This window comes from Coturnix japonica, chromosome 14 (genome assembly GCF_054131305.1).
Source record: "Coturnix japonica strain WE chromosome 14, WE-NBRP24, whole genome shotgun sequence".
Lineage (NCBI taxonomy): Eukaryota > Metazoa > Chordata > Aves > Galliformes > Phasianidae > Coturnix > Coturnix japonica.
Genome location: NC_140676.1, coordinates 218,128 through 229,056, shown reverse-complemented (window position 1 = coordinate 229,056; position 10,929 = coordinate 218,128). Strand labels below are relative to the sequence as shown.

The 10,929-nt window shown below is 70.2% G+C and overlaps 5 protein-coding genes across 5 annotated transcripts; 2 read left to right on the top strand and 3 right to left on the bottom strand.

Annotated features, from left to right (window-relative positions):
* Positions 1 to 27: 27 nt before the first annotated feature.
* On the bottom strand, positions 28 to 952 carry HYPK (huntingtin interacting protein K). Its single transcript, XM_015873436.3, has 4 exons — positions 742 to 952; positions 617 to 672; positions 379 to 430; positions 28 to 228 (listed from the first exon to the last, which is right to left on the bottom strand). The coding sequence occupies exons 1-4, from the start codon at positions 925 to 927 to the stop codon at positions 133 to 135; spliced, it is 390 nt and encodes a 129-aa protein (XP_015728922.1). The 5' UTR covers positions 928 to 952; the 3' UTR covers positions 28 to 132.
* Positions 953 to 1,055: 103 nt separating this feature from the next.
* Positions 1,056 to 5,314, top strand: SERINC4 (serine incorporator 4). Its single transcript, XM_015873433.3, has 12 exons — positions 1,056 to 1,495; positions 1,612 to 1,752; positions 1,938 to 2,116; positions 2,200 to 2,279; positions 2,372 to 2,465; positions 2,528 to 2,739; positions 2,994 to 3,089; positions 3,162 to 3,288; positions 3,542 to 3,614; positions 3,903 to 3,954; positions 4,096 to 4,258; positions 4,668 to 5,314. The coding sequence occupies exons 1-12, from the start codon at positions 1,448 to 1,450 to the stop codon at positions 4,882 to 4,884; spliced, it is 1,482 nt and encodes a 493-aa protein (XP_015728919.1). The 5' UTR covers positions 1,056 to 1,447; the 3' UTR covers positions 4,885 to 5,314.
* Positions 4,919 to 8,083, top strand: LOC146758423 (uncharacterized). The gene is given in 10 exon segments (XM_085515056.1): positions 4,919 to 5,272; positions 5,360 to 5,629; positions 5,632 to 5,665; positions 5,668 to 5,939; positions 5,974 to 6,779; positions 6,887 to 6,944; positions 6,946 to 7,205; positions 7,304 to 7,329; positions 7,332 to 7,595; positions 7,755 to 8,083. Coding segments are annotated over 10 exon segments (2,673 nt in total).
* A 17-nt stretch (positions 8,084 to 8,100) lies between these two features.
* On the bottom strand, positions 8,101 to 8,697 carry SERF2 (small EDRK-rich factor 2). The gene is made up of 3 exons (XM_015873437.3): positions 8,629 to 8,697; positions 8,335 to 8,443; positions 8,101 to 8,262 (listed from the first exon to the last, which is right to left on the bottom strand). The coding sequence occupies exons 1-3, from the start codon at positions 8,633 to 8,635 to the stop codon at positions 8,199 to 8,201; spliced, it is 180 nt and encodes a 59-aa protein (XP_015728923.2). The 5' UTR covers positions 8,636 to 8,697; the 3' UTR covers positions 8,101 to 8,198.
* A 235-nt stretch (positions 8,698 to 8,932) lies between these two features.
* LOC107318971 (peptidyl-prolyl cis-trans isomerase FKBP8-like) lies at positions 8,933 to 10,677 on the bottom strand. The gene is made up of 5 exons (XM_085515055.1): positions 10,297 to 10,677; positions 10,063 to 10,226; positions 9,900 to 9,988; positions 9,231 to 9,821; positions 8,933 to 9,086 (listed from the first exon to the last, which is right to left on the bottom strand). The coding sequence occupies exons 1-5, from the start codon at positions 10,529 to 10,531 to the stop codon at positions 8,933 to 8,935; spliced, it is 1,233 nt and encodes a 410-aa protein (XP_085371181.1). The 5' UTR covers positions 10,532 to 10,677.
* Positions 10,678 to 10,929: the final 252 nt, after the last annotated feature.

Genomic DNA, 10,929 nt, shown 5'->3' with positions numbered 1-10,929 from the left:
TGCTGCACGGACCACAGGAACAGCCTGTTCCCACCGCTGCCTTTATTCAATAAGTTAACGCACACCGTCTCCAGCCCAGGCCGTGTTGCTCTTCTCACAACGAGGGAGCACAGAGCCAGCAGCAGCCCGTGCTCAGTTGGTGAGGGTGATCAGTGCTTCCACCACGTTGCCCATGTGCTCCCGCAGACTTCGCTCCGCAGCCGCCCGTGAGATCTCCATCTCATTCATCTGTGGGGAAACAGCCGCAGCTCAGCGCAGACGTGAGACCACCCCATGGAGCAGGGGGAGGGGTTGGCTCAGCTCATCGGGGACACCCCGCTGTGCAACCCCTGACATCTGGGACGCGCCGGAGCCAATTGCGCTTCCTCCCCTACTTACAATCAGCTCCAGGTCTTCTTTTTTGATGGTGACTTTGGCCAGCTCCTTCTCCCTGTAAGCAGAGGCAGAACCGCCCGGCAGTGGAGGGGCGGCTCCGTTCAGCCCCAGCCGCAGCAGTGGCTCCATGGCGGAGCACGGCACCCACGGGAGCCCCGCCCAGGGCAGCGGAGCAGGAACCGAGGCCGAGCCCGAACCGAGCGGGTCGGGGCCGCCCCGGAGCCACGTGTGTGTCGGTTACCTCTCCTGCTTCGCCTTCTGCTCGCGGGACCGCCGGTCTCCGATCACCGACATGGCCTAAGGGAACGAGCACGGTCACGGCGCGGCCCCGACCCGGCGCGTCCCCGAGCGGCGCCCGGCCCGCACCGTCTCCAGGTTGGAGCTCTGGATCTCCTTCTCCTCCGCGTAGTCCGTCACCCGCTCCAGGTCCGCCGCTCCGCTGTCGTGTTTCCGCGGTTTCTCGGCCGCTCTCCCCCCCGCCCCGTCGCTGCCGCCCCCGGAGCCGTTGGGCTCGGTCTCCAACTCCAGCTCCACATCCCCCTCGGCCGCCATTACGCCGCCCCCGGGCCTCACTTCCGGCGGAACCAGCGAGAGCGGGGAGGGAGGGGCGGGTGCGGGATAGAGCGGCACCAGCTGCGGCCGAGGGGACAGAGCGCCCCCTGCGGCCGCCCGTGTGTAATGAATGTACCGCGTGTAACGCACCGTGTGTAACGCACCGTGTGTAACGCACCGTGTGCAATGAATGCACCGTGTGTAACGCACCGTGTGTAACGCACCGCCCCATGGGCCGCGTGTTCCCGCAGCCGCTGCACGAGGAGCCGCCGTTCAGCTCCGTTCAGCTCCGTTCAGCTCCGTTCAGCTCCGTTCAGTTCCGTTCAGCTCCGTTCAGCTCCGTTCAGCTCCGTTCCGTTCCCACGGGCCCCCAGGACGCGGCTCCGCGCTTCGGGCCGCACCGGGCGACGCGGCAGCGCCCACGGGCGGGGGGTGACCCGTGTGAGCAGCGAGCAGCTGGCGGGGCGGGTCACAGCGCAATCCCTTAATCCCATCGGGACCAGATGAGCCTGGACGGGTCATGGCGGGCACGAGGGCGCGCGGCGTCCTGCGCTCAGTGCTGGGCCAGGTGCGAGCGGGGCAGCGGGCGGGGGTTCGGTTCGGTTCCGTTCGGTTCGGTTCCGTTCGGTTCGGTTCGGTTCGGTTCGGTTCGGTTCCGTTCGGTGCTGACCGCGCTCCCTCCAGCTGGGCTGCGGCTGCGGCCCCGGCCGGGGACTGCGCGCCTCCACCGGCACCCGCGTCCTCTACACCCTGCTGCACGTCCTGGCCTCCGCCGTGTGCTGCATCATGCTGTCCCGAACTGCGGCACGGGCCGTCAGGGAGAAGGTGAGAGAGGAACAGCAGGGAGTGATGTGGTATGGGGCTGCTGTGATACGGGGCTGCTGTGATATGGGGCTGCTGTGATATGGGGCTGCTGTGATACGGGGCTGCTGTGATATGGGGCTGCTGTTGTGTTTGACGGGTGCTGGAGGTGCTGTCACACCCCCCGACCCGTCGCTCTGTGCCCACAGATGCCGTTCTCGGGGTTGCTGTGCCAACACCTGCCCGGTGGCACGGACTGTGCGCAGCTCGTGGGCTCCTCGGCCGTCTACCGGGTCTGCTTCGGCACCGCCTGCTTCCACCTGGCGCAGGCTGCCCTGCTCCTCAACGTGCGCTCCAGCGCTGACTGCCGCGCTCAGATCCACAACGGGTGCGGGCTGGGACGGGCTGTGTGTGCTCTGGGGCTGCTCGGTGACACACAGCTGCATCTCCCTGACACTCGCTGCCCTGCAGGTTCTGGCTCCTGAAGCTGCTGGTGCTGGTGGGGCTCTGCGCCGCCAGCTTCTTCCTCCCTGAGGACAGCTTCATCCAAGGTGTGAGCCGCTCCCTGCCCAGGCCAGTGCTCACCTGTGGTGTCTTGGCAACAGCCTCATGCCGGCCTCATTGCTGCCCTCTCTCCCTGCAGCGTGGCACTATACAGGCGTCTGCGGTGGCTTTGCCTTCATCCTCATCCAGCTGGTGCTGATCACCGCCTTTGCTCACACCTGGAACAAGAACTGGTGAGTGCAAAATGGTTGGGTGGGTGCCCACATGCTGCCGGCTCTCATTACTCTCCTGGCAGGCTGACGGGCGCAGCGCAGGACAAGCGCTGGTACCTGGCTGTGCTGCTGGCCACCACCGCCTTCTACACCCTCGCCTCCGCTGCCTTCTCCTTCCTCTACAAGTACTACACCCACCCGGCCGCCTGCCAGCTCAACAAGGTGCTGCTCACTGTCAACGGCAGCCTATGCGGCATCATGTCCTTCATCTCCATCACCCCCTGTGTGCGGCTCAGTGAGTACCACATGGCATGACATGGCATAGCGTGTCAGTGCTGCCTGCTGCATTGCAGGGCTGCCTGCGTCTTGGGGCCAGGAGGGTGGCTGCAGACTCCCAGCTCAGCAGAAGCCGTGGGCACTTGTGGAGCGTGCAGCTCCCTGAGGCTCCCTCTGGCCCTGTGCTGTGCCCTGGTGCAGGGCTTTGGGCACAGGACCTGCCAAAGGGGGTGACTGGCACCCACACGGAGCCTCTAACCCCTCTCCTTGCAGAACAGCCACGGTCAGGGCTGCTACAGTCCTCGATCATCAGCTGCTATGTGATGTACCTCACCTTCTCTGCACTGTCCAGCCGTCCTCCAGAGAGAGGTGAGTGCTCCCACTGCCATGTGCAGCCAGCTGCTGAAGTGTGAGCTCGCTCTCACTTGAGCCTCCCTGCAGTGCTCTACAAGGGGCAGAACCTCACCGTCTGCTTCCCGGGCATCCAGCAGGACGAGCTGCAAACAGAGGACACCACAGTTGCCATCCTAGGAGCTGCCATCATGTATGCCTGCGTGCTCTTCGCATGGTGTGTGTGCCCACTGGCCCTTTCAGGGCACAGCATTCCTTCGGGAATGGGGGCTCTGTCTCTAGCCCACGGCATAGACAGTAGAGCTGGGGGTGTGCCCAAGGGCATGTATAGGTGGGCAGCCTGATGTCCCCAGGCCTAGCACAGCAGATCTGCTGCTGCTGTGATGATCCCAGGTGCCAGATCCAAGGGCGGGCAGGGGGCCTGCCATAGATCCTTGTGTCACACTTTTCTGGGTCTCTCTCGTGCACAGTAACGAAGCTTCCTATCTTGCTGAGGTCTTTGGGCCCCTCTGGATGGTCAAAGTCTACAGCTTTGAGTTTAAAGTGAGTACCCCCATCTGTGGCTCCTCCTGCCACAAACACCCAGATGCAGCACTCGGGGTCCTCCTGAGCCCCAGATCTGGCCCAGGGCCTGGGCACAGGAGGGTTTGTCCAGCCAAGCTGGGGATTTTCCTGTGTATACCCCACCTATGCTACTCCCCTGCAGCCAGACAGCCCTGGCTCAGTCCAGATGCTGTGGTGCTGTCCGAGCAGGGGCTGTAGTGGGGATGAGTGTCATAGGTCTCTGCCTTATCTCCTTTCGCCAAGTTGTTTCCCTGTCTGTCTCTGCAGAAACCCTCTTGTTGCTTCTGCTGCCCAGAGAAGATGGAGGAGGAGCTGAGAGGTGAGTGCAGCTGGGTGCCAGCAGGTCAGGGGGAGGCTGTAGTAACACAGCTGTAGTAACAGCCTTGGGTACCTGTGTCAGGTGCCAGAGGTGTTGATGAGGACAGTGTGCAAGAGCTGCCATCACCCTGCACTCCCTCAGGTGCTGCTCAGGAACAGACATGTGAGCAAGAGGAGGAGCCTGCAGGAGGACAATGCGTTTTCCAGGATGAGCGAGACCGTGTGGTCTACAGCTACTCTGCCTTCCACTTTGTCTTCTTCCTCGCCTCGCTTTATGTCATGATGACCCTCACCAACTGGTTCAGGTGGGATCTACGCTGCTTGCCACCCCATCATCCTTGCTCTGTTTGCCTATTGCTTATGTAGCACTCAGCGCAGGCTGCCCCAGCTGCTCTGTCACCCAGCCAGGTCTGACCCGGCTGCAGCCACCAGGTGCTCATCACCAGAGCAGACCAGTGTCTCTGACCTGGCCGTGTGCTGGGTGAGCGCTGTGATCGCAGGCCTGCGCCGCTTCACCCAACAGCCTCTGCCAAAAGCAGCTGGTGCTGCCACAAGACAGGCTGAGGTCCATGGGGTTGGGGTCTGCAGAGCAGGCAGGACATGGCCACAGACATGCAGCAGCTGGGGCTGGGAGAGCCTGGCAGCTGCAGGTGATGCTGCATCCCACACATAACAGTATCTGCCCAGTACTCAGTGGCTGCCCTCTCCCTGCAGCTACGAGAGTGCAGTGCTGGAGACCACCTTCACACATGGCAGCTGGTCGACGTTCTGGGTGAAGGTGGCCTCGTGCTGGGCCTGTGTCCTGCTCTACCTGTGGCTGCTGCTGAGCCCTCTCTGCCTCCGTGGCTCCCCACAGCACCGTCGGAACAGCCCTGCCTTGCGCATTGTGCGGCGCCGACGTGCCCCACACCGCATCAGTGTCTCCACGTAGTCCCTGCCGGGATGGACTGTGCTTGGCCCCGTGCATGGCCCTTGCCGTGCCACGTGTCTGGGTCCTGGCCTCACGGGTCCCTCGACTGCTCCTCACCCCATGGCTGAGGAGAAGATGTCACCTGAGCACAGGGGGAGGACCCGGGAGGCAGCAGCTCTGCTGCACCAGCTCCAGGGACACGACCTGCACTGAGCTGAAGCCAACACGGGGCGATCCCGAGCCTGCCCAGGTGGCAGCTGCTCAGCTTCAGCTTCAGCTGCTGCTGCGCCCCCCTCCAGGCACGGGGGCAGCTCCTGCCCGGCTGCCCCCCTGCTGCCGTGGCCCGAGGCCCGCGGCGAGCAGCGCTCTGGTCTGTCTGCAGTGTCAGCTGAGCTGCCCGGCACTGCGGGTACTGTAAATAGCTCCATAAATATTTCTTTTTTAACACAAATCCCTGATCTGACTCTTCGCCGCCTGTTCGCGGGGCTGGGCGCAGCCGGTGCCAGCAGCACCGCGGGGGAAGCCCCAGCTCCCGCAGCAGCCGCAGCTCCCGGGTCCGCCGCTCCCCGCGCGGGACAGGCCCCTCCCTGCGCCCGTTCGTGTCTCTGCGACCGAGCGCAGCCCCGCGGAGGACGGACAGACGGACGGACAGACGGACGGACAGACAGACGGACGGACAGACGGACGGACAGACGGACGGACAGACACCTCCTGCGGCGGCTGCTCCTGCCCAGAGCGATCCGAGAGGCGCCGGGGCGCGGTGTCCGTCGGGGCGCGGTACCGGCACGGCCGCAGGAATGTGGGCCGGCCCCGGGCCCCCGCCCCGCCCTCAGAGCAAACGCGGCGGTACCGCGCGGTTCTGCGCCCGACGGGGGCCCCGTGAGGCCGCAGCTCGGCCGGGTCCGGCCGCCCGGAGGAATCCCGACGGACAAGGTCCGGCGGCGCGGCCCCGTTTCCCCGCGCGGCGCTGCGGGCCGCCGTCCCGTTTCCCCCCCGGCCACGAAGGGACGCGGCTGCGGCAGCGGCTCGGGGACGCCGCGCAGGTAAAGGCGCGGGGCTCGGGGCGGCCGCGGGTTGTGCCGGCGGAGACAACGGGACTCTCCCCGCCAGGAGAACGCGCGGCTGCGGCTCGGCCTGATGCGCTCCGAGCCCGGATTGCGCCGGCTGCGGGCGGAGCTGGAGCGGCGGGCGGGGGGCGAGGCGAGACCCCGGCCCCGGGCTGCGCTCCGGCCTTTCCCCGCCCCGCTGCGCACACGGGCGTCAGCCCAGGGACGGCCCCGCGCCGCCCGTAGGTCCAGGGAGGGCTCCGTCGTGCCGCGAACGCGGGCAGCCGTCGGGAAGCCCACGAGGATCCCGGCCCGCCGCTCCCCACCCGTTCCACACCGCTCCGTGACACCGCGCGCCCCGGAGTTGTCCCGGCGATTCCGGCACCCCCAGAAACGGGAGCGAAAGGACGCGGGCGGCCCCCGGTGTCGGCCTTGTCGTGAGGATCCCGTTTGTCCGCAGGGAGCAGCCGCCCTTCACAGGTTACATCGGGACGCTGCGGTACGTCGGGGCGTGCAGGGCGGGAGGCGGCGCGGGGGTCGGCCGGGATACGCTCCTCCCCGGTGCCGACCCGGCCTTAGGCCGCCGCGCTGGGCGGGTCGACGAATGGGATCCGACGGGAGAGCGACGGCAGCCAGCGCTCAGCCCTGCTGCCGGGGCCCCGGAGCGGTGAGCACCGGGGAAGGGTGGGAGGACGGCGGGGACGCTGCCGGTGAGACCCCCCCCACAAGCTGCCCTACAGCTCGGGGGCCGCAGCCGGGGACCCCCGCAGCCCCCAGTGCCGGCAGCGGCAGAGCCCCCCGGGAGCCCATCAACACCGACACCCCAACCCCGCAGCCCCGAGCCCCCGTTCGGCCCTGCGGCCCCCCCAGGTGAACCCACAGCCGGTGAGAGCTGAACGCACAGAGGTGCAGGAGCAGCTGCAGCCTCCTCCCCCCGCGCTGTGACGGGCCGGGCGGCTCCTCGTGCCCCCGGACAGCGCAGCCTCCAGCGGGGACTCGGCCTCACCCAGCGACGGCGGCAGCCGGGGCTCAGAGGACGCGTGTGCTGCCAGCCCCGCTCAGGACACGCAGGTCGGGCCCTGTCCGCCGCCCCACCCGACCCACGGGCTCAACGAGTTCCGAGGTGGCATCTCGTCCACGTTACGTAGCAGGTACCGGGGCTGCGGCAGAGGGGCTGGGATACGCGGGGTGGGGGCTGACGCTGCCTCGGGCAGGGGTGGACTTGCAGGTGAAGGAGCTGCCGGTGGACGGGGAGCAAAGCACGCTGCAGATGTGGGGCATCGCCGGGCAGGAGAGGCGAGGAGGGCAGCAGCTCCCACCCCCCGCAGTGCAGCCGGTCTCTGCTGCGGGCCCGGCCCCGCGCGGCCCCACGGGCGGTGACAGCCCGGCTCCAGGTACCGCAGCATCGGCCGCTCCTACTTCCCAAGGCCCACGGGCTGCTGCCCCTGTACCACGGCAGCTCCCACGGCAGCTTCCTCAGCGTCCGGCAGTGGATCGAGGACATCGAGGTACCGGGAGGAGTCAGCAGCCCCAGAGCCGGGCTGAGCAGCGTTATGTTGAACGGCCGGAGCCCGAGCCGCGTCCTGTTCCCGCAGGGCGTCGGGACCGCGGTGCCGCTCGTGTCGGTGGGCGATGAGCGACCTGCGGGCCGGGCTTCGCAGCGCCCACGGACAGAGGCTGCCCACGGTGAGCGGCCCCTGGAGCCCGGCCCCGACTCCGGCCGCTGCCGCGAGACCGGCGCCAAGGGCGGCACCGACGCGGTGGAGGCTGCGCCGCGCATCGCCCGGTGACACGGAAACGGGGCGGGCGGGGCGTTGTGTGACACTTTGCGCCTCGGCCCCGCAGGGCGGGGAAGCGAACGGCAGCTCCGGGCAGCGGCTCCCGCCCGGATCCCGGCACCGCCGCCCCAACGGCCGCCAGGAGCTGCGGGGACGGACCGGGAGCGGCACCTCCGAGCCCGGCGGTTCCCGGCCCCCACTACAGCAACTACCGGCACTACAGACACTGCAGCACCCGGCGCTGCCGTCACTGCGCTGCCCTCGTTCCGCCGTGCTCCCGGCTCGGTCCGTCCCGTGCTCCCGGTCCCGGTTCCGTTCACAGCCCGCAGCACCGATCGCCCCCCGCCCCGTCCCCGCGATGCCGCTCCCGCCCCCATCGCCCCCCGCCGCCGGTAGCACGGAGGAGGCCGCTCCCGCAGGGCTGCACCAGCTACTTTAATGGAGCCGGGCGGGGCGGCCGCGGGGCATCGCTCGGTGTCGCTCGTGGCCGCTCGTTACCGCGGTCCCGCCGCTACTTGGCGCCCTCCTTCTTCTCGTCCGCCTTCTTCTGTTTCTGCTGCATTATCTCCGAGTCCCTGCGGGCAGCGCGGTTCGGTTCGGGCCGGGCTCGGTGCGCGGTGACCGCCCGGTGCCCCGCTCCGCCTCACCTCTGTTTCCGTGCGGCAGCGGACAGCCCGTCGTCGCGCCGTTTCCCCTTCCCGTTGTCGCTCTGCTTCTTCAGGTTCTTCTGCCGCGCCAGCTCGCGTTGGTTCCCGCCTGCACCGCGCGCAGCTCAGCCCGGCCCCGGGACAAGGCCGGGACAAGGCCAAGGCCCCGCGATAAGGCCCCGCTCCCGCCCCCGTCCCGATGCCCCAGTCGGAGCGCACGGAGCCGCCCCATCCCTCCCCCGCCCCGCGGCGGTTCTGTTCGGTTCTGTTCGGTCCCGGCCCGCCCGCACTCACGGGTCATGGCTCCGTTCGGTTCCGCTCGGTCCCGCCCTCCGCTCCGCCGCCACGTCCCGCACTTCCCCCGTTGGCCCCGCCCCCGCAGTTCCCTTTAAGGGACGGTCGCGGCCAATCGCCGCCCCGCGCCCGCCCCCCGCCGCCCTCCTATTGGCTCGCGGCGACGGCCCGGCCCCGCCTGATTGGCCGCGGGCTACGGCCGCCGTTCCGCCCGCGGGGGCGATGCCGGGAGCTACGGCGCAGGCGCGAGGAAACGCGGGGAGGGGGGGAAGCGGGAAGGGGGGGGGAGCGGGACGGAACCGGGTCAACCGTGCGGGCAGAGCGACCGGGAGCGACGAGTGCGGCCGGGCGGGGCGGGATCACACGCACCCGGGGTTCGGCGGCGGCGGCCGGTCCCGGGGCTCCTCGGCGGGGCGGGAGCGGCGCTTGGCCAGGCGGGACAGCTCCGCGTGCACCGGCTGCGGGGGACACGGGATGCAGCGGAGCGACCGCAGCGCTGCCCCGGCCCGGCCCGCACCACATTGTACCGCACATACCGCACGTACCGCACGTACCGCCCCGCATCACACCGCACACACCGCACACACCGCCCTGTACCGCACCTTGCTGGCCGGGTCCAGCTCCAGCGCCCTCCTGAGCGCACCCGCCGCCTCCTCGTCGCGTCCTTCCTCCGCCAGCAGCTGCGGGGCAATACCGGGCTCTGAGCGCGGGGCGCCGGGTCGCGGCGGGGCGGGCGGCGGCACCGCGGACCGACCTGTCCCCGGCGCAGCAGCGCGGTGCCGTTATCGGGGCTGAGCAGCAGCGCCGCCTCCACCGCCGCCAGCGCCTCCCCGCTCCTCCGGAGCCGCCGCGCCGCCGCCGCGCAGTTGTTGAGGCACTTGACGCGCTGCTCCCGCAGCTCCTCCTCGTGCGGCCCGGGGCGGTCGGCGCCGCCGCGCTCGGTTCCGGTTCCGGTTCCGGTCCCGTCCGGCCGCTCGTCGCCGGCTCCTTCGAGGGCGCTCAGCGCCAGCCGGTACGAGCGCAGCGCCGCCGCGAAGTCGCCCCGCGCGAAGTGGACGTTCCCGCGCTCCCGTTTCTGCGCCCCCAGCCGGATCCGGGCGGCGGGCGGCAGCCGCTGCGGGTCGGGGCCGTCGCGCGCGTCCAGCAGCGTCACCTCGAACAGCAGCGGCGCCTCGGGCGGCACGTCGGGCTCCCTGCGGGACCGACACCCGCCGTCCCCGCCGTCCCCCATCCGCCCCGTCCCGCCGGTCGCCCCCGCCCTCGGCTCGTACCTGCCCGCGGGGCCGTAGCCGTAGGGGGAGGCGGCGAGGAAGAAGCAGACCTCCCCCGTCCGCATGGTGGGGACGCCGAGCTCCAGCGCCTGCGGGCACAAAGCGCGAGGCCGCGCTCCCCGCTCTGTCCGCGCCCCGCTCCCCGCCGACCCGCGCCGCCGACCTGCACGACGTCGCCCTGTCCCGGCACGAAGCTGAGCCGCGGGTCCCGCTCCACCACGGCGCCGTCCTGCAGCGCTCCCAGCACCTTCACCGACACCTCCTGGCCCGGTTCCGGGGCGCCGCCCGTCCCGTCCCGCACCACGCGCTTCCGCAGCAGCCGGTCCGCTACGGGCGGCGCCCCGTCACAGCCGCTCCGGCGTCGCCGCGGTCCCGCCACCCGCGGCCCGGCGCTCACCCGTCACCTCGCTCCAGCCCTCGGCGGCGAAGAGCGGCGCGAAGCCGTCGGGTCCCAGCGCCCCGAGCGCGTCCAGGCGCCGGTAGAAGAGCTGCTCCTCGTCGCGGCACGACGGCACCTCGATGGTGGTGTGAGGCGTGAGGAACCGGACCCGCTTGCCCCGGCCCGGGCCCCGCAGCCGCTCTCCCGCCCCCATCTCCCTCTCCGGGGAGCCGCCGGCCGAGGCTCCCCGCATCTCGGCCCGTCGCTCCGCCGCCCGCCCGCCGCCGCCAGCCGACCCCGGGCCGGGCGGGCCCGCGCTCCCCGCGTCTCGGTGGCGGCCGCCCGCAGCCCCCAGCCCGTTCCGGGCGCGCCGTCTCCGGCCCCGCGGAGCCGCGACTGCCCGGGTCCGCCCAGAGCCGGGGGCGCCGCCGAGCGCGTCCCGCCGCGCCGTTACCTAACGCCGGGAAGCCGCTAAGGGGATTAGCGGTGACGGCAAAAATAGCCGCTTCGGGACGAGCTCCGCCTAAGGGAGCCCCGCCGGAACCGGGCAGGGACCGCCCCGGGACCGCTCCGTCCCGCTCGGCGCAGGCAGACACGGGGTGAGAGCGGCTGCGGCCGGCGGCACCAGCCCGGCGGATTCGAGGGTACCGG

Coding starts and splice junctions, on each gene's coding strand:
- SERINC4 (XM_015873433.3), top strand. CDS start 1,448: ATGGCGGGCACGAGGGCGCGCGGCGTCCTGCGCTCAGTGCTGGGCCAG. Junction 1,753..1,937: donor CACGGGCCGTCAGGGAGAAG/GTGAGAGAGGAA, acceptor CTGTGCCCACAG/ATGCCGTTCTCGGGGTTGCT. Junction 3,090..3,161: donor CAGCCGTCCTCCAGAGAGAG/GTGAGTGCTCCC, acceptor GCCTCCCTGCAG/TGCTCTACAAGGGGCAGAAC.
- HYPK (XM_015873436.3), bottom strand. CDS start 927: ATGGCGGCCGAGGGGGATGTGGAGCTGGAGTTGGAGACCGAGCCCAAC. Junction 673..741: donor AGAGCTCCAACCTGGAGACG/GTGCGGGCCGGG, acceptor TCGTTCCCTTAG/GCCATGTCGGTGATCGGAGA. Junction 431..616: donor CAGAAGGCGAAGCAGGAGAG/GTAACCGACACA, acceptor CTCTGCTTACAG/GGAGAAGGAGCTGGCCAAAG.
- LOC107318971 (XM_085515055.1), bottom strand. CDS start 10,531: ATGCGGGGAGCCTCGGCCGGCGGCTCCCCGGAGAGGGAGATGGGGGCG. Junction 9,989..10,062: donor GACAGGGCGACGTCGTGCAG/GTCGGCGGCGCG, acceptor TTGTGCCCGCAG/GCGCTGGAGCTCGGCGTCCC. Junction 9,087..9,230: donor AGCTGGACCCGGCCAGCAAG/GTGCGGTACAGG, acceptor TGTCCCCCGCAG/CCGGTGCACGCGGAGCTGTC.
- SERF2 (XM_015873437.3), bottom strand. Junction 8,263..8,334: donor GCTGCCGCACGGAAACAGAG/GTGAGGCGGAGC, acceptor CGCTGCCCGCAG/GGACTCGGAGATAATGCAGC.